This window comes from Leptinotarsa decemlineata, unplaced genomic scaffold (genome assembly GCF_025532065.1).
Source record: "Leptinotarsa decemlineata unplaced genomic scaffold, Ldec_3_MD MMD2_tig00000133_RagTag_RagTag, whole genome shotgun sequence".
Classification (NCBI taxonomy): Eukaryota; Metazoa; Arthropoda; class Insecta; order Coleoptera; family Chrysomelidae; genus Leptinotarsa; species Leptinotarsa decemlineata.
The window spans coordinates 7,634,106-7,657,408 of NW_027412542.1; the positions used below are offsets into that span (position 1 = coordinate 7,634,106).

The 23,303-nt window shown below is 34.9% G+C and overlaps 1 protein-coding gene across 7 annotated transcripts in view; it reads left to right on the forward strand.

The window, feature by feature from the left end:
- The window catches only part of Ca-beta (Calcium channel protein beta subunit), a 483,978-nt gene that overhangs the window by 397,854 nt on the left and 62,821 nt on the right, over positions 1-23,303 (forward strand). For all 7 annotated transcript variants that reach the window (XM_074172644.1, XM_074172646.1, XM_074172649.1 and 4 more), the window contains 3 exons: positions 6,851-6,967; positions 11,524-11,643; positions 16,601-16,811. In XM_074172644.1, the coding sequence (XP_074028745.1) occupies positions 6,851-6,967; positions 11,524-11,643; positions 16,601-16,811 (448 nt within the window). The remainder of the gene's footprint in view (positions 1-6,850; positions 6,968-11,523; positions 11,644-16,600; positions 16,812-23,303) is intronic.

The following is a 23,303-nucleotide window of genomic DNA, read 5'->3' on the forward strand; positions in this document are numbered from 1 at the left end:
TGTCGTCAGCAAAGCCATGTATTGAATTCTTGTTTTTTTCGAATACGTCGTTGATATACAATGAGTAGAGGGTTGATTGATTTCATCTGTCATTTCACTAGTCAGTAATAACATGCATGAAGGTGGCAGAATCCTTAATAAAACAGTTGCTGAAGCTGTGCTTTCGGTGATGACCGGATTTTTAATTTCATCTCAGCCATGTCCTGGTCAGTCTGCCGTCTCTGCCGTTTCCTTTTCTTTAATAACGTACTGAAATATCAAGAAGCCATCCCCGATGCTAGAATTTTTCATTTCATCCCTGCTGATTGACTTCTTTTTCAGTAAGTGTTGAAATATGAAGGTAACAATATCCCCAATAAAGAAAGTTGCATCAGTTGCCGCGGCCTAGACACCCAATTTTTTTTTGTCTTTGCCGACTTCCCTATCATGAATTCTAGTCAATAATAACGTGCTGAAATATGAAGGTACCTGCAGCCCTGAAAAACATCACAGGTGACCTACTTCCCAAATCACATATTAATGTTGCTCACCTACCTGATGATTGTAGTACTAGATTGACCCTATATCACGTTCTCATCAAAGTGAGGGAATTGTACCATAGTCTGTGAACTTTGGAGTGAATTATTCTCCACAAGGAAATGTCGGCTCTGGTTCCACAGTACATACTTTGGATGAAGTATTTTCTGAATCATCACAAGAAGAGATTTGGACTATCGTGAAATCCTTGCGGTCTCTGTTTGGAAAATGATGAAAGAGTAGAGCACATGGTCGGTACCAGGTCCGCTGCGGATCGTCCCAATCTCGCCAACTAACCTGGAAGATCACTTCGGCTTCGTTAGGAAACTGGATTCATTTGGTCGATGGTGTAGGAAAGTGTTCAAACTGGATTCATTTGGTCGATGGTGTAGGAAAAGTGTTTTCTTCAGTTATATTTTCCCATTTTTAGCGAACTACACACCTTGAACTGACTCAGAATTCATACAAAATTACTTTGTATCTACTTGGCAACCCAACAAGACAGTCACTGGAAACACACAATATTATATTCCCAAGAACAATTCGCGTATTCAAAATCCTTAAATTGATCATTAGAAATTCATCGTGCGTGTTTACCTCTTTTGCATTTGTAATCTCTAAGGTCTTTTCAGTGAATGATTGAAGCATTTCCATTCCATTCGTGAATAAAACGTTCCCATTCACTCCTTCCAGAATTATTTCAGAGAGCCTTGACCCTATTGAAAATGTTATTTTTAGTATAGAGTATTTCTGAAGCACAGTTGCTGTGTTACACGCATGGAGAAAATGAGTACCTACCAGAAAGTTTTTTTTTTATTTATTTAAAATCTGGAAGTGCTAATTCGGTCAAATAATGGAAATGTCTGAAATGAAAAGTAGAAACAGATTTCCAAAATCTGGTAAAGTGGTTTTCACAGATACTATTAACAATTATGAACACTTTTTATTCATCTATACTCCTATAATCCTGCGCTTGACAGGGCCCTTCCAAGGGTACTCCTACTTTTCTTATCTGTTCCAATCTCACCATCATCCCTGTGCTAAACAGATTGGATATCTAGGGATTGTTATTAATGCGTGCCCCAAAAGAAAACTTCACTTAATGTTTGTGATTTTTTTTTCCAAAGATACATAGATACAAAGTTGGCTTCGTTGACAATGAATATCGTTCGGGTTGCTGGCACGGGGATCAACAGCAAAAAACGATAATGAAAAAAATGATTTCGACACAGAAAATATCGCTAAAGATTATTTGAAGGAAAATCAAGAATAGTTTCTACAGATGCCCTATTCAATGTAATTAAAATTTTTGTGTATAGCAAAGTTACCTCGACATAATCTATATCTATACATATTTATAAATGCGAAACACTCACTCATTCATCTCTGTTTCTCCGTACTGGTAAGTCCTAGGAAGCTAAAATTTGGTATAGAGGTGCTTCTTAGACCTTAGACGCGTACTAGGGAATGCTTTTCAAATAGTCCAACTGGGGCTTCCCCCGCGGGGGTAAAAGGGAGCATTTGCATATGAAAATTACCTTTTTATCACTGTTTCTCCGTACCGCTGTATTTTCGAAGGCTGATATTTTGTATGTAGGTTCCAATTATGTTGTGGATGTGCAATAAGAAAGGATTTTCAAATATTTCAACTGGGCTGCCAGCCACGGGGGAAAATGCCGCGTTCGTAAAATAAAGTTACATTTTCATCATTGTTTCTCCGTACCGTTATATTTTCGAAGGCTGAAATTTTGAATGTATGTTTGTTTTATGTTCAAGATGTGCAATAAAAAAAGTTTTTTGAATATTCCAAGTAAGACGCCAGCCGCGGAGGAAAATGTCGCGTTTATAAAATTATCCTTGATATATTCTTCATAATAGGGGAGCCCAAGCGGGGATTTCGGGATTTACTGAATCGCGGCAGATTAATATACAGGGTGATACCTTGTAGCCGGTTAAGTACCTCCACCTAATATGAGCCCCATATATAAGGCCACCCGTGAAAGATAAAGGATCAGATTAGTAAAAAAATGATCATCAGAAATTTTCGAGCGCGTCAGATTAAGGTAGGGTGAGTTAATTACATGCTGAAAAGTGTATATTCCAGTAATCTGACAATTTGAGAGTGACGTAAAGAAAGGGGAGGGCAGCAAAGTTGTAAAAAAATAACGTCATTTCGACATTCTCGAGCGTAGCTAATTTTTCTTTATTTTGAAGGAAATGATTCAAGGATTACGAAAAATAAATAATCTGACTAATTCCGCAATCCGAAATAACAAAAATTCGTCGATAAAGTTCAACGCGTGCAACTGTGTGATATCTATATTTCCCTTTCCGAGTTTCTGTTCATCTTTCACTTTTTCTCTATCTATTACTCTCTCACTCCGTCCCCACTCTGAATTCTGTCGCCATGACGTCACCATAGCTGATCACAGAGACTCGTTCGTGATGAAGATGTAGATGATGATTAATTAATCAATTGATTGTGAAGAATTAAATTTTCTTGAGCATTTTTAAAAAATTATTTCCTTATAAACACAATTCTACTTAAAAAACATACATTTATTTATTTGCATGCTAATTCCTGCGCTTTTCAAATAATTAAGTTCAATGATTTTAAAAAAAGTAAACAATAATATTTTTTTTGTCAGATTAAGCGAATTCATCTAGATAATCGTCAGATTATAAAACAGCACGTCCAGAATATGAAGATGAACGATATATATCTTAATCTGACGCGCTTGAGTATTTCAAAATGGCGAATATTTTTTGCACATTATAATAATGGCCGCGAGATTGCGTCAGATCGAAATCGTCAGATTGTTGAATGAGAGTTTTTTTTTTGTTGTACTTAACACTCCCTTAGAAAATCTGACGCGCTTGATTTTTTTTTCTTTTCACTTTTAACCCTTTTGTACAATCACCCGCATCATGCAAACGATCAAATTAACATACGAACATTATTTAACTTACATAGGATATTGATGCTATCAATATCTGACGCGATCAAGTATGTCCATGCAACAGTATTTTTTTACATATTTGAAAATCTATAGCCGCTTCCACCACCGATGAAAAGGTATATAATATATGACACTATGACGCTCGAGTAAATCCCCATTTTACATCGTGGGCTCCCCTACTATTATCTGTTCTGTACATAATGTGATCAATATGCTCCTCAAAGCATGTTATTTGAATGAATTTTTTCAAAGATATTACAGATTCATAATACAAGGACATAGCGGTTACCGCCGTACCGGGTCAATTATACAGGGTGTCTATTCGAAAACTTCCCACCCTTAATATCTTCCTTCCAGTAAACAATATGAGAAATCGAAAAAACATTTGTATTTTCAAGGGGGACACTTTCAAATACTATTTGTAACCCCCTAGGAGGGGTAGGTGTTACCCTCAGGATTTTAAATGGGAAGGGGGGTGAAATGGCACATAATTTTGATTGGCGTTCAATTCTGTTTCCAATGGTACCCTGACTTATTATTTTTTGATGAGCATTTTCCGAAAAATAGCGTAAACCAACAGAAGTAATTATTAGTATGCCAGTACTGAGATGCATGGTTTGACCAGATCTGGTAAGAGTATCAGGTGATTCCGTTTCAACAACCCTTTATTAGGGGTAACATTAGCCATTAGCTTCAATTAATTCACTTCAAATAGTACTCTAATAGTAGAACGTAGATGGTAGTAAAGTTTTGTTTAGTAAATGCTGAATTTTTAATTCTCATGGCTGAAAGTCTACAGAAAGCCGATGTAAAAAGTTTCTGTTTTCAGTCGAAAAATTGGTTCGCAAATTTGAACGATGTGGTCGTATTGTGCATACAGTTGTACCTATTGGGCTGTTTAGTGTTTACTTTAATAGGTTAATAAAAGTGAAAATGTTTTACATTCTTCAAGACGAAATCATTGCGAATTATGAAGAAGTTGGAAAGTGCGCACGAAGGGCGGCATGTTCTTCCAAATAGTAATGTAAGTCACCGGTATGTACTTCATTTGTTGGATAAGTTTCACGACACTGGTTCAGTGATAAATAAAAAAATAAATCACTCCACAGTACTAAATGAAGCAGCTCAAATTGAAGTTTTAGGAACATTTGCCGCAGAGCCCACGAGCTACTTTCGATCAGTATCAGAACAGACCGGAATGTCACTCGAGACTGTTAGAAAAGCATTGTAAATGCATAAATTTCATCCTTATAAAATGCAGATTCTTCAAGAGCTCCACGAGAAAGATTATGATAGAAGAATGAAGTTTTGTCTCGATGAGACATGATTTCTAATCCCTACTCCTCACATCCCTACTCTTCTGTTAATAGACAAAATTGTCACTATTGAAATGACGAAAACCCAAATATTTTTCGGGAAGAGCATACACGACACCCACAGTACTCTCATCACGAGCTAGAATGTAGTGAACTTTTGCAGGAGGATCTGTTATTTTTCCAGCAGAACGTTGCTTCACTTCATCATTTTCTTCCCGTCCGACAGGGGTTTAACGAGAGATTTCCGGATTGATGGATTGGCAGAAGAGGAGCAGTTGAATGGCCTCCGAGATCACCGGATTCAACACCCTTAGATTTCTTTTTTTGGGGGGGCATCTCAATTCCGTTGTTTATAAAACACAAACTTCCGATATTGAAGAACTCAAAAGACGAATTACAGCAGCATGCTAGTCAATTCCTACTGAAGTTTTTCGTTATGTTATAGGGGAGTTGAGATAAGCTCAAGTAGATTTTACGTTTGAAATGTCTATCTTGCAAATTAAATTTTATTTTGTAAAATGACAATAACCAACAAATAAAAAATCCCACGCGTAATACATTTATTCCTGTCATTCAAGGGTCGGACGGTGCCACTCTTCTTCCAATCATTTTTATTAAAAAGAGTCAATACAATAATGCATCTCAGAACAGGCAAATTCTAATTACATGTGTGAGTTCAGAATGCTATTTTTTGGAAACAGATCAACAAAAAAACGTCAAGGTATCATTGGAAGCAGAATTGAACTTTCCATTTAAGATTCTAAGGGTAAGATCTACCCCTTCTTGGAGATTGAACCACGAGAGCTACAAATATTATTTGAAAATGTCCCCCTCGACTATAAAATTGACCTATTTTTTCGATTCCTCATATTATTTACTGGAAGGAAGATATTGAGGGTTGGAAGTTTTCAAATTGACACCCTGTATGTCGCTTTTTTAAGAGTAACCTCCACAGAAAACATGTTCGTATTGTCTACTGACAAAAAAGCTGTGAACTTTGTATATAAAGATATTCTGTAGTATATTTAGCATCAGCATTGCATCCGTGCGGAGCCAGGGCGGTTCACTAGTATGGTATATCCATACTAGCGGCTCGACCTGGCCTTCAGTGTAGGGTAGCCTACATTGACCTTTGATAAAATTCACTTAAACATATATCCACAACCTAAGATCTTTATTTTGAAATAGGTAAGTAACTCTCTTCTTAACGACAACACAAGACAAAAATATTACCTTAATCTACAGAGTGATTTATCACGTAAAACAAAACCAATGCAATTGCAACCTTTCTTCATTACGCATCGTGCAGTAGCTTTGATTTTGCCGTATGCAAATGGCAATCATAATGTGCATGACATGCTCAATGTAACTAACACATTCACTCGATAAGAATTGATGTCGTATCCGTCTAAATACAGTAAGGTCTCTTAAAAACATAGAATATGTTATCGCGGACTTCTTGAAGGCCTATAAGTGAAGAACAATATGTAGTGAATTGTTTTGTTATATTTCAAAACATTTAGGCATTATCCAACTAATTCACACAAATCAATAAAGAATAAAGAGAGTTGCGGCTTGGAAATGTTTTGTATAATGTTGTAGTGACTTTTTTACATCAGAAAAAACTCTTTATTCATCTATAGAATAACTACATAGTATAAACAATGTCCTATATCTAAAAGAATATTTTTTTTTTGAAAATCAATCTAAACAATTAGATTCTATCATGAACCACCTACTTCTTCAAAGTGTGTTTTTAAACCCTGTCAAATCTTTGTGCTGCTCCAGATTGTTATCTGTTATGGAAAAGAAATAAAAAAAACGTTAGTCCAACAAGATGTAAAGTAAGAACTGTATTGGAACGTACCGAATTACAAAAAAATTCTAAACCAACAAATATTCCAAATATTCGTTTGAATTACACCAGTTCTTCTTTTGTGAAAAGCAAGAATCTACGAAACATTTGTTGGATACTATTCATGACGTCATTCACCAGATACCCAACATTTAATTGTTGTGGACTGTATTTGTTAAATTCAAAGACATTCTTATTTTCAGGGCTCTGCTGATTCAAACTATTCACAACCATCATCGGATCTGTCGCTTGATGAGGAGAAAGAGACCTTACGCCGAGAGAAGGAAAGGCAGGCACTTAGTCAACTTGAAAAATCGCGGGTGAGTATTTTTTAGTCATAATTAACGAACAAAAAATCTAACGATATACATATGTGATGGAGATGACCGACACTTGACTGAAATCCATGATAACATATTTGACACGCCTAAAGAAGCTATTGTATGATAACAACACGTTTTGCGGTTTCGTGAATTATTCAGTGGAAATCTCACAAGCAAGCATATCTTTCAATTTAATACGTAATTACTGTGTCATTCTTCGTTTGACAATACTTGATTTTTCTCTATAAGTAGCTGACGTTTCGGAAAGCTACATTTCCTTCATTACACTTAAGCAAATTCTCTTTTAATCTGAATTTATTTATTTTTGGGATGGCCGAAGGTTTACAACCCAAAACAGTGTCACTGTTTTTCGAATTTGAAAGCCGTAGATTTTTGGAATTTCTTCCTGACGTTTCGCTGGCGCGAGTGGCTAGCTTCTTCAGAGATTTAACCATCATAGCTTGCTGTCCGATGACTAACTTTTAGGCTTTGTAAAGCGTATTTATGCCTTCTCAGGTAATCAGTTGTATTGGTACCTGTACTTGTACATGTACTTGTACCTGTACTCGAACCTGGACCATCAACAATCTTGCTGTATGTTGTCATTCTGTTCGTTATTCTTGAATTCCTTAAAATGGGGTTCCATATTCGATTTAGGTTCACCGCTTCTTCTTTTCTGTTGAAATTCTCCGGCTGTTTGTGGGTCTCTATTGCCTCCCGTACCAGTCGGCTATAGTATCCCTGGTTGAGGGCAATTAGTTCTGTGTTTTCAAACAAAATTATGTGGTCTCCTCCACTAAACGCGTGTTCTGCCACAGCTGACTTGTCCGCTTGGCCTAGTCTGCAGTTCCTTTTATGCTCTTTCAGTCTTGTTCGCGTGGATCGTTTGGTGGTTCCAATATACACCTTTCCACAAGTGAACGATATGCAATAGACCCCTGCTGCTGATAATGGGTCTCTTTTGTCTTTAGCCGACCTTAGGCTTTGTTGTATCTTCCTCGTGGGTTTGAAGACTGTTTCGATGTCGTGTTTATCCAATAGTTTTCCAATTCTGTCCGTGGCCCTAGGGATGAATGGTAAATATGCGCGTGCAACCATCTGATCCTTTTTCGTTTTTTGAACCGTGGTGCTCTTCGTTTTCATGGCTTTCCTGATCTCGGAGGCACTGTATCCATTCAATCTCAAGGTCACCTCAAGGTATTTCAGTTCCCACATATCACATCAACAACCGCATTCATTTCTTCAGAATTCATGGTTAGGATAAAGAAGGTTATGATATTTATTTATTTGTTGGACAAAAACACTTCATATCCCCCTTGACAATAGAAAATGATGAGGTGAAGTATTCCTTTGTTTTATCAGTGAACTTTATGCTCTTTAGATTTGTATTTTTGGTCCGACCGTCATTCATGGTTCTTGGTTACGCAGCCCAAGTGCAAGAAGTGAAGACGGAAAATTGCGAAAAAGTGGAGATCTTGCATAGAAGATATTTTTAGACAGAAATTGAACAATTAAACCAAACCGGAAGAAAACGTTCAATAGAAACAACCACTTTCTGTTTCTGAATATTTTTATCACATTTTACATAAAACATTCGTAATGGAATTGCTTTACGGAGCGTTGGAGTGAATGAGGAATTTTAAGGTTTTAACAACGTCCAAGATGTCTATCATTGATGGAATGATAGACTTTCAATTCAGAAAGTGCACGGTCAAGCAACCAAAATCTAGTTTCCACAACTTAGGGTTTCCAAAACCCAAAAGGAAGAAAACAGGAAAAATATTAGTTAGAACGAGCGATGTAACAATTTCATTATATTGATAGAGGCAAAATCCTGTGGCCTAAGAGCACAACAAGAATTGATAAAAATATCGTTAATTTAGGAAAGAAAGTTTTTGGCCTCCTACTTCTCCACCTTGATACAAAAAATGTATAAATCTTCCAAAGAAAGGAAGGAAACAATCAATTTCAAAAATTAACTCTATACACAGATGTGTATATCATGCGAAGAAATAACTCTCTGGCACATACTGGAAGAGAAAGCCCTTTCGAAACAGCTATTTTCATGTAAACAGAGAATTACACGAAAGAAAATACGTTCGAAACAAATACGCTGAATTATACGAAAAGCACTTTTCTCTATTCCGTTTGTATTCCAAACATTCGTAATGGGATCGAATCAGATATCATTTACAGGATTCCGACACAAAGAAAAAATTAAAATTTCACTTATATGGAACAATGTTATCCTCACTGCTAGACATCCGATGTTTCGTCGTAAGACACTTACCTTATCGGCTCTTCAGTAGCAAATCCGGATAACATTATGAGTAAAAACACTCAATTCGTTCATAATTACAACTTTTTGTCACGATATGGGTTAAATCCACCCATACCATCGATGACAGTACGTAAATAACATTCATTCACTCATTTGATTGAATCCCACCTATAGGAATCTTGTTCAAATAAAAGAGTATATTTCAGGAGAGATTAATTTGGAAAAGAAAGTTTTTGGCCATCTACTTGATTTAACAACGATGGTCAACAACGTCGGTATGAGCGAGGAAATAGACTTGTGAGCAAAGGAATAATCATTCTCACATATACTCCCAGTCAGAAGATAAACCCTAAGAGTTGATTTCCGAAAAGTATGTAGGTACCTTCTAGAGACATCCAATATTAGACAGAGTTTAGTTGCAAAGGGCTTCGATTACTACTCGATTACGAGAAGGAAAATATCTAGCCTCACAAACTATGCTGTTTCTAAAGTAGACTAAACAGATAAATTAGTGATATAATCCACGTGGTGAGCAATAATTGCAGGGGGAACCATACAGCAAAATTCATGAATACTCTTACACGCCCCAACAAGGAGAATAGGGTATCAGATTCCTTACTCTGCAACAACTCTCAACAGTGAATACCAGCGGTGATAACGGGAGCTCATTTGTAACAGAGGGAGCAAGAATATCTGAATTATATAATAATGTTGTTTGGAACAGAGATACAATTCATAATAAAAACTCATCATTGAGAAATTTCTCATTGAGAAATATCTGGAACCGTACAAACTGGAGCCGTTTGTATCGAAATTTATCAGGAGAGGTAGGTAGTCATATATATGAATCTGATCTCAGTCTTCATTTGTTCTCGTAATTGGATCCTTTCCGAAACCTAAAACTGTTGACGGAACAGAAATTGAATCCCAAAGTTTGTTTGCTCTCTCCTTTGAACCCCTCCTCCTTTTTTCTTTATTTTACGTTTCAAAGGAACCCTATGATTCATTCTCACTCAAAGTAGTGAGGTTCATTCCCAATGGGGGAACATCATTAATTCTTCATCCCAAATCGTGGTCGAAGTGGCCATCTTTGTAGCGGTACTTGATGGCACCATCCTGAGGTATGTTCACTCACGTAGAAAAAAATATATGACTGGAACCCACTCATTGCCACTGAAAGAATTTTCGAGATACCGGGCATGCCCTTGTGAAAGACCTTATCTTGGTAACGCTAGGCTATGCCGTGATAGACCTCCTTTCCTTAGCTACTCGTGAGACCCAAAGAATATGGCTCTGATTCTGTAGCGCAGATGGACGCCCTCCATGTAACATCGGATGAAGAGCAAGAGCTTCTCAGTTCCTCAACACTTAATCGTATCAACAAACCTATGAGGCTAGCTGGTGCAGCCAGGAAGCGACTCATTGTCTTCCCGAAAGCGGGATATCTTATGAAACTGCCTCATACCAAATTTCTTAACAGCAGAAGCAAACGCTTATGCTGAAACCATGAATCACCCAAACCAGCCCTGCATGGCTGAATCTAATGTATCGCTATGTATAACTGACTCACAGATGCAATCATATAGAAAGGTTTCTGGGTTTATTCTGGTTGGTGGGTAGTTATAGGAAGACATATTTCTGAAATGCTCCACAGAATACATATTTTCTCCAGCAAAGGGCACATGCTCTGTGATTGTAATCGGTTTCATTAAAAAGTTGGACTCATTTGGCAGAGTCTGGATAGGGGTGAACTACAAGAAGCCCTCGTGGGTTGAATTGGAGTGTCGACTATACCCATTCACTTTGAACTTGCCTACCTACGTACCACATCATGATGCATCTCTGTAGAAGTTTGGATCTCCACTCAATTGTTTTATGGTTAAATTAGAACTCACTGAAGAGAGCATGAATTTTCTTATTTTGGAGTAGAATGGTTTCAGATAGCGCATGTGAAGGTCGTATTCAATTCTAAGTATGATAGTGATGGTGAGAAAGGGAGAATTTAGGCTTCTTAGCGACACTTACTCGAGAGGCTGATTCAAAATTGAGAGAATCGGCCAGAATTGGAATCCATTCAACAGTAGATCTACACGAAAACTGCCTGTTGGATCACTACATTTTGTATTACAATTTGTGAATAATATGTTATTTGAAGATTTTATGTTAGTGAATAATGATCACTATTTATTGGGGCGATTCTTTATTTATTTGCTCAAAAAATTACTTTTTATCGGACTCAAGTACTGACTCAAGTTTATTTTTTTTTTTTTAGACAAAGCCGGTAGCATTTGCTGTTCGAACCAACGTAGCATACGATGGCTCGCTAGACGACGACTCACCAGTCCACGGTTACGCAATTTCCTTTGAAATTCGAGATTTTTTACATATAAAGGTAGGTGAAAATAGTAAATTACTAATTTACTAATGTTATAGAAACTAATTTTAGGGCAGATATCATATGCAAATAATAAAACTCATTATTAAAAATTGATTTTTTTCTGCAGCAAAAATTTGATTTTGAACTATTATTATGTTTGGTGTGAGGAACTGAATATTATTTCATATCGAAAACAATTATTAGAAAGATCAACCACTCTTTGAAATTTGTCATCACATATACATGTCAACCGTAACATATGAAACATATAAATCTACGATACAACATGTATGTATACATGTATACATATTGTATTGTATAGATATATACAATATGTGTATATGTATAAAAGTTCGTAGTTGCCTTCGAGGGCGATAAAACGATTATAGCGGTCATAAAATTTTTTGATACCAGTTTAATAGTACGTCTTAAGCCCCAAAACAGGCCTCAGTTTCGACGATTACCTCTTCATCGGTGCTATTTTCTTTTCGGCAAGCATTCTATAGAGGTATGAGAACAAGAAATAGTCTCTGGGGGCCTGATCTGGAGAATACGGTGGATGCGGAAGCATTTCCAAGCCGAATTCAGGCAATTTTGCCATAATTTTCATTGATTTTGTAGCACGCTTCTTGAAGAAACAGTTGTTGAACTGAAAGCAATTCTGTTCCATACAAATTTATGTTAGCTGGCTGTAGTCTACTCTACATACAAGTGGCTCAGTAAACTTCAAAAGATTCTACAAATATTCGATCTTTTTTGTTATATACAGGGTGTTAATTAAGTATGTACCATAAATGCAACAGACGATTCATTAGGTTATTTTAAAACGAAATGTTCATATAAACATGGGTCCGCAAATCCTTCGTTCTCAAGATAAAGGCTGTTAAAATAAAAATTAAAAAAAAATATTCGTGAATATCCCAAATATCCTTCACCTAATTTTTTGTAATTTGGCAATGGCATGCCATTGCCAAATTAAGGAGCTAATTTAGCCCGAACGTGATTCAATTTATTAAGTCCAGTGGCGTCTCGAGCGGGATTTGAACGAATATTTTTGACTTAAAAATGTACGCTACTGGCTTTTGTGCAATTTTCATCATTTCTTTGGATCAAGCAATTAAAAATACAACTTTTTTGTCTCCTGAATTTTTTTCGTATCTTGCTTAGTTTTTAAGAAAAAAAAGTCGACCTAATTGCATATCTCTGTATCTCACAAGGAATAATATGGGGAATTAAATGTTTCTTTTGGAAATTATTATTTTTACAATTTTTCATTACTAATTATGTAACAATAACAACAGCTATTAAATAACATTAACATCTAGACTAACGAATTGCACTAAATTAAGTGTTGGAAATGGCCTCCTTCGGCTTCAATACAACCGTCTAGCCGCCGCATCATTGAATTTTGAACTCTTCTGAAAATACCTGGCGTATTTTTTATTATGTCACATGAATTAATGATTTTATTCCGTAAATCCTCTTCACTTTGAATAGCAGTTTTGTATACCATCGCTTTAAGGTGCCCCCAGAGGAAATAATCTAAGGGATTCATTTCGGGCGAGCGAGGTGGTCAATCCAGCGATTATGGTAATTTTCATCCAAAAATTGCCGTGCCACTACACTGAAGTGTGGTGGAGAGCACCATCGTACATGTTCCACATACGGAATCTTTTCATGACTGGAATTTCTTCTAAAAGTCCAGGTGAAACAAATTCTGAAAACCTTCGGTATTATTCTCCATTGAATCTAGGTGGAAGGAAGTGAGGCCCACTGAGATGGTCACCGAAAATTCCAACCCAAATATTAAAAGAAAACTGTTCTTAAAAATATAATTTTCTATGAAGGCGTGTGGATTGTTTTCGGCCCAAATGTGATGGTTGTTGAAGTTAATAATTGAATTGCGAGAAAAACAAGCTTCATTTGGATGAAACAATATTCGACTTAGGAAACCTGGATTTCTTCTTATTTTACCGCATAACCAATTAGAAAAAGCTAGTCTTACAGGCAAATCTCTTGTCAATAGAGCTTGCACACGTTGCATGTGATAGGGATATTGCTGAATCCAAAGAAATAATAAAAATTGCACAAAAGTCAATGGCGTACATTTTTGAGTCAAAAGTATTTGTTCAAATCCCGCTCGAGACGCCACTGGACTTGAATCACGTCCGGGTTAAATTAGCTCCTAAATGTTATGAATACCATTGCCAAATTACAACAAAATTAGGTAAAGGATATTTGAGATATTTACGAATAACTTTTTTTTATTTTTATTTAAACACCCTGTATTTTGAGAACGAAGGATTTGCGGACCCATGTTTATATGAACATTTCGTCTTAAAATTACCTCAAGAATCGTCTTTCAAATTTATGGTACATACTTGATCAACATCCTGTATAGACACTGAGAAATAACAAAGATATAAAAGACAAACTTTAGGTGTTCGCATTTCTAGTTGCAAATTCGATAGGATTTCGAATTGCTTATTTCGCTTGGCGATCTTATATGTAGGGGAACTTATAATTGGTCAGGCCGTTTTAACTGAATTATGAATTTTAGGCAAATCGTGTATTTTTTATAAATCATATATTTTTTGAACTATAGCATTTCTGCAAATATCTACCCGAAGCCGGCGTTATCAGGTTTTTACACTTCTTGAGTGTTCTTATTTGATACAATCTCAGGTAGTGTGTTGTATAGTATTTCATTATAACAACCGTTTTCAATTGAATTATCAGTTCTAGCATCGTAATCAGATTTGTCTGGGATAACATCCTTATTTTCGTTGTCTGCTTTCAGAGAGAAACATCTTTCACCTTCAGTTTTTAATGATAATGTTTCCTTCCTTCTTTGTGAATTGTAATTAATTTGTTTTTTCATGTTACTAGCAATTTGTTTTTCTTTAATCTTCACGAATAAACTCTTACGATGTCTGAATTGCACTATCAACCCAAACCACAACAACTCTTGAATATGATAAAGAAGGAGAAGAACAAACTCATTTGCTCTTTATATTTTGGAATTGTCCATTGGAAAAATGATCCGTAGATACGACATTGAAATGAAAACAATAAAGTTGAATATTTCGTTGCGTGAACTAAATATTATCAAGAAATTCAATTATGTATCCATTGTAAAATCAAGATTTGTTTGTGAAGGACCATGATAAGAAAGTTAAGTGTATAAAAAATGTTTAAATGTTTCCATTATAAAGACGTCATTGAATTCTTTCGAACCAAGCACTCGAGAAAATAATGGATTGTTTTTGAGAGCGAATTTTGATAAATGCACGTTGTTTGTCATTAACTTTATTGAGTGGTTTTTGTTGAACCTGGATATCTGTGACAAGCACACTTACTAGAATTTTGGATTCTGGAAAATAATTAATCTTCTGAATGATGAGTCTCCATGATGATAATACTAATTCCTCAGATTGTTTTTTGTTTCTATGCCCTTTTTAAGATTTGGGTCTTTAGATAATACAAATTATTTCAAAAGTAATATTTGAAATAACGATATATTTTCCATTATGAAACATGAATGTCTCCCTGTCCACCTTCCTGCAAAGGACAGGATGGACGATGACCTAGAAAGACAACTCCTCGAGAGGATGTACAATGAGTCACATGTAGTCTAAGTGCTGTGGGCTTACACTCACTCTCCCTATTCTACAGATACAGATATATTTCTCAACAACATTCCATCTGTTAAGGATGAAACCTAGGTTTCCACAACGATTAGAAACCTGGTAGAATTTTTAAATAACCTAAAAAATTAGCCACTATCCATATGCATAAATAACGATTCGTTGAATAATTTGAAAGGACTGTTCTACTATTTCACTCACGTATTGCATGAACAATATTACAGAAACTGAAATAACGCCTGAACTAGAAGAAGCTGTACTCGATGCGATAGAAGAGGATTCTGCAAATAGTACCAGAAAGATTGCACTGCAGCTGGAAGTCATCCCAAAAACCGTATGGACAGTTCTGAAAAGAAACCTCCTATACCCATATCATATATAGCGGGTCCTAGCTCTACTGCTTCGGGATATCTTCGAAATAATTCGAAATTACTGTAGAAACCGGTTTGATTGGAACTGATTGCCGAATGCCTCGATCAGGAAGAAGAAGTGTGGATGAGTCGATCACCAGCAATACGTTCGAAAAACGTTTCTATTGCAATAAATTGAAATAACAGTTTGGGCTGCTCATATGCCTCGATAAGGGATGGAAGTACGTTGTACCCATTGCAGTACCAAACTACTTCGCACAAGATGTACCTGTACTAGATGTGATGTGAGCTTATATCTATGTGAGAAGATCAACTCTTTCATTCCATTTCATGATGAAAAAATGGTTTTGGTCCCCAGTGATCCCTCAAGGGATCACCATTTTTTTGAAAAAGTAAATCAAATGGAATAAAAACAATATGAATGTTGTTCAATTTTCACCCTAATAAGTTCGAAAACCAGCTGTATGGCCGTTTATTCCAAAAAAAAGTCATTCACAAGGGGTCAACTACATGATGTGAAAGTCAACATTTGTAGCAAGTCAGTGTTAAAAAACCATTGTGAATATACATAATATGGAACATATTACATTGAAGTGCAAAATTATTCAGTCTGTGAGCATCGCATTATCAAAGAGTTGAAGTTGTAGCATCCAAGCATAAAAATTCCTCTACAGAATAGAAACAATTTTGGGTCATGATGATTTATATTGTACTTTCGAGCTTGTTAAAACTCTGAAACTGAGTATCAATAGAAACCGGGACTTCTTGAGATTGAATCTAGGCCTTCTAAAACAGTTTCTAACTCTAGCATTATGGTTCTGCATTTCTGCGTTCATAACAAAAGTACTTTTATGTTTATGTCTTTGATGTTTATAACGGAACATTTCCATTTTCATGTCGAGTCAATATCGAAATTCACGTCTACTTTTGAAAAGAATCTTCTTTGTTTTCTAGGAAAAGTACGACAACAATTGGTGGATCGGCCGTTTGGTAAAGGAAGGTTGCGACATAGGCTTCATCCCCTCTCCAGTGAAATTGGAAAATCTGAGATTGCAGCAAGTCCAGACCAGAACAACCAAACTTTATTCAAGTAAAACAAGTTCGAGCTCTAATATAGGGGCCGCTGGTAACGATGTTTCCAGAGGTAGCACTCCTCCCACGCCTGGTATGTCCCATCCAAATCACGTCTCAGGTCACAAACCAAAGTTATGTTGATGCTATTTTTGATCATATATGTCTTATCAGTTTTCGTCATATCAATGGCGACAAATGACGTGAAAGTAAATCAAAGCGATAATATCTCAATGTGATATTTGTGACGGATTGATATCTTTCAACAATTGAGTGATATCTAAATCGAAATGGGAATATTTTTAGAAGAGATTAATTTTTGAGGAAGGAAAATTTTGACTTTCTACTTCTCCATCTTGGTACAAAAAAATGTGGGAATCTTCCAACGAAAGGAAATAAATAATCACTTTCAAAAAAAGTAACTATATACAAAAATGTGTAAATCATGCGAAGAAGTGACTTTCTGACACATACTGAAAGAAAAAGCTGTCTCGACACAGTTATTTTCATATAAACATTGAATTACATAAAAGAAACATAATTGAATAGAACTGCCCGATGAAAATTCGAAACAAATACTGTTTCATATGAACAATGAATTGTTTTTGTGTCAACACCTTACTTCTCAAATCAAAGTATCGATATTTCAACCATTAAACTCATCTTTTTTGTGAATAACTCAAAAAGTAAGTAGCCATAATCGCCCTACCGAGAACATCTTCGTTGCCTGCGAGAGTGTGCAGGACAATTCGAGGCAGTCAATTTCGCGTCGCTGGCAAGAACTTGGCCCCTGGCGGACCACAACTTGACGAATTTTGCGTCGTGATTTGGGCCTGCACCTGACCAAAATTCAACTGACCCAGGAACTGAAGGTAAACGACCATAGACAACGATGTGTGGTCGCTGAATGGGCTCTGGACCAGTTGACAACTGACCCTAATTTTCATCGAAAAATCATCTTCAGGGATGAAGCCCATTTCTGGATGAATGGGTACGTGAACAAACAAAATTCCAATCCACAAGAGATCTAAGAGCGTCCGAAGCATCCCGAAAATGTCACTGTTTAGTATGGACTTTGGGTTGGCGGCGTCATCGGTCCATATGTCTTTGAGAACGACGTTGTTCAGGTCACCACTGTCAACGGCGAATACTATAGGTCGATGATTACCAACTTCTTTTGGCACGAATCGGATGATCTGGACACCAATGACACGTGATTTTAACAGAACAGCGCTACATGTCACATATCAGATGCCACATTGGTATTCTGCAGGAACGATTTGAGGGTATGGTCATCTCACGTCCGATTTGACCCCGTTAGACCTTTCCTTGTGCGGTTTTCATGAGTCGGTCAAATTCAGACTGATTTATGCGTCAGAGTCATGGAAAATTGGACGTTTCGGATGCTCTCCACCCAGAGAAGCCGTGGCGGACATTTTTACGATGTTATATTCCACACATAATGGCTTCAAAATTTTAAAAATTGATATTTCACACTCACTTCATTTTACTTAAATTTGAGTATAGGAATGAAATACCCTATACTTCAATTCCATTGATGTATGAACTTGTAATATGTTCCATAACTTTGACTGGTTTGAAATGCTGAGTTTTGAAAAAACTGATCTTGAAGTAAAAAGGGCGTTTTACAAAAAATTGCGTTTTCTTCAAAATAACTCAAAAACTAATAATTTGAGTTGAACTTCTATAGACCATATTCTAAAAAAAAAGAGTTAATGATTATTTTCAATTTTGGGAGGAGGTGATCACGAGGTGATTTTCATGTTTTGCGTTTTCTCTAAAACTGATAATTTGAGTTAAACTTCTAGAGTCTATGAATAGTTAATGATTATTTTCAATGGGGGAGGGGGTGATTACGAGTTGATTTTCATGTTTTTTGATGCAAAAAATATAGGCACCAACGAAACTTGTCATAATCCATTCAGTTTTGATTCTAAGGACTTTCATAAAAAATTGAAAACCATGCACTTAAAAAAAAACCTTATTTTCCCCCAAGAAATAAACAGTTTTTTTATTACTTCACAAAAACTTTGAATTTTGGCGTTGATAAACAGTGAATATACAGACACCATAAATCCACCATTTACTAAAAATCGTTATTTGTTTTAAAATTATGGATTACCGGTAAAAGCCATGTGGTTGAACAATAAAGAGAGAGACAAAAAACAATTGACAATGACAGTTGTCATGTGATTCAGTTTGACTTGTTCTATTGTACTGACATATTTCAATTGTTTAAATGTAACATTCTCTTCGACACGGCCATCCGCCGTGTCGACTTTTCATAATGATTTTTATATTGTACCACCATAATACAAATTTTGTAGCTTTTCCTTGAAGATGATAATAAATTTTATCAAAATATTGGAATAACTTGTGTTATAAGAGTACACTTCCGCTCTGCTGATTACCCAAAGATATTTTCCAAGTTTTGTTAGTGTCTAACTCATTATCTCTATTTATAGAAATTTATTCTTGACGTAGCATATATACAAATAGTACCAAAGGTAGTAAACAAATATATTTTTACTACGAACAAACATAAAAATCATTAATAAACATCCTGATGAGGTCCGGATCAATATTCTAAAGATGAAGACAGAGAGAAAATATTCTTATAAAGATTATCTACATACATACAGTCTTTGGATCATATGCCAATGAGTACTTGTCAATACCAGAAGTTTTCTTTCGCTTTTTTTGGAAGCTGGTTAATGGAATATATTGATCAAAAAATTGTTGACATGACTTTGGTTGACCACCTGAGTTTTTTGTTTGATTATTGGTGTTGTCGTGGTTTTTCGTTGTTTTTGTTGTTTCTCTTCAATCAAAAAATAATATTGCAACTGTTGAGCCATTACACTGTTTTTGTGTTATCTACTCTTGAAGAAGTAAGTAGATCCCTAGTTATGAAGATTTCAATCCAGGGCAATCAGATCATTTTTCATGAATTGAAATATCAGCAGAAACTTCAACCATGCATGAGTGACAATTTGAATAAAAAATAGAATAGTACTAATGCATGGATTATGAATGAACTGAATATGAAATGAGCTTTCAACGAACTCTTGATAACTGTGCAATGATATTAAACAGAGTATTTACGAGTCCTGGAAATCTTTATTCTTTTTGTGAAGACTATTTCAAATTTTTCCCTTTTTGAATAAGGGAAATTATAAAAGTCATATCGTAGAAATATTTAAAAAAAATAATGCAATGAATAGTTACATGTAGAAAAATGATTTAATAAACGAAATAATCATGAGCCTAGTGGTCTAACTATAATAATAATGATTCAATACAACTGAGCAATTCACAATATTTGTTCTCCCAATTGATTGACTAATTGATTTCCATCCTGGAAATGATTTGGAGCCTGTTTTCGAAAGTCATAGTGATTGGAATAGCTGTAAATCTATTGAAATTTATGAGTATTGCTATTGTTTTTTGTAGCTTTCTACAAATCTACTTAGATTCTTACCTATTATTATGTTTCCAAGAAACAAAACAAAAGGCTGCAGATTGACTGCTCCTCATTTATTCTATTTGAATATTCGAAAGGTATTAATGTTTCTCACATTCAAACATCGGCTGTAAGATAAGCGTTCTCATACAGCGGTGTAGTTTGAAATATAAACCAATACATTTATAACATTTCTGTTTTTTTCGTTTATGTCTTGTCAAATATCTATGACTCATTTGTACTGCTTCGTTCATTAGACTCGTGCGTTATAAAATTTCACTTCGAAAGATTAGTTTGCGTGAATCGGAAATGTTGCACCTCATTGCGGAGACTTTCATTATCCATTTTTGAGCAATTTCAAGTGTTTTCAATCAATTGTTGGATGGTCCTCCCCACGCAGTGGAGGTTAGAAGAAGAAATGTTTTTGTCTAGTATGTTTTTGATAATTTGAATTTCAATAGATTAATGTTCTCCGTTTCTTCACTACGATATCAATATTATTGTTCCGTTTCAATATACTATCGATGATGATTCCTAAATATTTTATTCCGTTTTTTGTTCGGCGGTTAGGTTATTAATGAAAATCCTTATATTCAGTATCAGAATCAGATGCCAAAGCAATTATGATCTCTGTATCTTCAGCCTTATTAGTTTCTGAGATGGGTTTATAGTTAGGTCAGGAAATTATATTTTCCGCTAGTGTAGCAAATATATCAGCAATTCCATCCTGTGGATGATTTCATATACTTTTTTCCAGGAGGTTTTATATTATTTTTGTTGGTAATACGTTTCATGCATTCCCATAAATTAATCATGTAATTATCATTCAATTGGTTTCTATAGTATTGCTATTCATTTTTTTATATTTTTTTAATGTATCAAATCAAGTTACCTCCTAATGATACTAACTTGGTCAGCGAAACGCACAGAGTCAACATTTTTGTTCTGGTGGGGGCAAAGTGTTTTCAATACATTTAAATTCCTGCTAATGAGAAACGTATTGACGACTACCGTCTCCGTGAAAATGATCAAAATTCATCATTACAATTAATAACAGTTCATTCTTGTAATGAAAAATCATGCATTCATGAGGTTGGAGTTTCTGTTTCACACCTTTTCCTGAAAATGTTTGATTTTTTTTTCTTATAACTCGGTAATTTCGTTCTAAACACAACGTATTTGTTTTTTAAATGTTCAATTGCACATTTATAGTAATTTTTTTTCGAATTCGTCTTAATTTATTTTTATTTATAATCCTGCTCATCCCTTAATTGTTCCACTCAACCTTTAGAGGTAGAAGTAGAGTAATTAGTTTAGATTTTTGATTAGGTCTTGAATTCTAACTAATAACGTTTCTGTGAAATCATTAAATTTTCAAAAAATAACAGTGTAAATTTTTTGAAAACAAAACATCCCTGTATGACAGGGATTATTGAAATAAGTTAGTCATTTGAAGAAATATTTCAAAAAGCAATATCAGCAAGTTTTTTATAACTGTGATGATTGTGGTCTTGCTTTATATATTCGTGAAATTATTTTCTATACACTCTGAGGTTTTTCTCGATTGAAATTAGGATGCAACTAGTCATAATTATCAAGGTGTTTCAAAAGTTTTGTCTCTTTTGATGTCATGTGTTTTCTGTAGCTCCATATCAAATATTTATTCTACTATGTCGTGTTATACACTGATCGATAGAGAATGTTGTACTCTAGATATTGATGATGTTAATTTTTTTCCATATATTAATTCTTTGCATCTTTACTATATGATATCTAATTTGAAAGGGTTATATTTTTAGGAGTGACTAATTTTTGGGGAAAAAGTTTTTGGCTTTCTACTACTACATCTAGATACAGAAAAAAGTGGAAATCATTAAAAAAAAGGAAGGTTCCCACTTTTTTCTATATCAAGATGGAGTAGTAGAAAGACAAAAACTTTCTTTCCCAAATATATGATGTCGTTAAGCGATTTTTGACAAATTTTTCTCTATGAATTCGAATTGAGCCAAAGTGCTGCCGTAGGAGCCCCAAAAATTAATCGAGCATTTGGCAATAATACTGTTAATGTTCCAAGTTGGTTTGCGAATTTTTTTCCCGATATTTGAGCTACGAAAATGAGCCCTGGAGTGGTCGACCTATAGACCAGGGCTGAAGCCTTCAAAAATGGTAAAAACTGAAAAAATAAAATAGTAGGATGAAACCCGTTAGAAGAGAAGGGGAATATGATACAAATTAAATGAAAGGAAAAATAAATTACGAGCGATCTGAGTTCGGAAAGTGGGAGAGGGTTAGTTTTTAAGGGTAAAAAATGGTTTATCTCGATTTCCGGAGAAAACACAAGTCCTATGGAAAAAAATTGAATGGCAAAGTTGTAGGTAATAAAAAGATCTACAACTTTTGTATTCACAATTTTTTCACATAATAATAATAACTTTTATTTCCTTAAAATCAGGAATATCAGAATAACCTAAACATTTATTTGAAAAATTCAAATAACAAAATTTTTGAATTTTTATTTTTCTTTTTCAAAAAAAATCTACTAAATTTGGTGAAAATTTACCTTTTTATGTCCCAAATACACTGTGATTTATTCGATTCAAAATATTTATTTTTTCACCCTAATTTTCAATCGAAAATTCTCGCGTCAAAACATCAGCTTTTTTCAAAAAGTCGGTGTGCTTTTTGTTTTTTGAACACATTACTATAGTAAATGTTCTCAGATAATGCAAAAAATCGAAAAAAAAACTCAAATTCGAATTTTTTTTAAATCATTTTGTACAATTTTTAGCTTTTTATTGAAATTTACACTTTAATTACTCAATAAAACGTAAGATTCCATGTTACATTGATAAATGAAAAACTTCAAATCGAAATATACTACTATAATTTACAAACAAATAAGTCAATAAAGTTGATATTTAATAAAAAATCTACAATATCTTCTCAAACCAGGTTCTGGAAATGTGATGGATCTATTTTCCACGTCTAATAGTTTCAAACATGAATCCTTCAAAAGTATTGTTGCATTTCTGCATTGATTTGCCAGTTGCGATACAACATATATATCTGCTGAAAAAAGAAAAGAAAGTATCGTAAATTCAT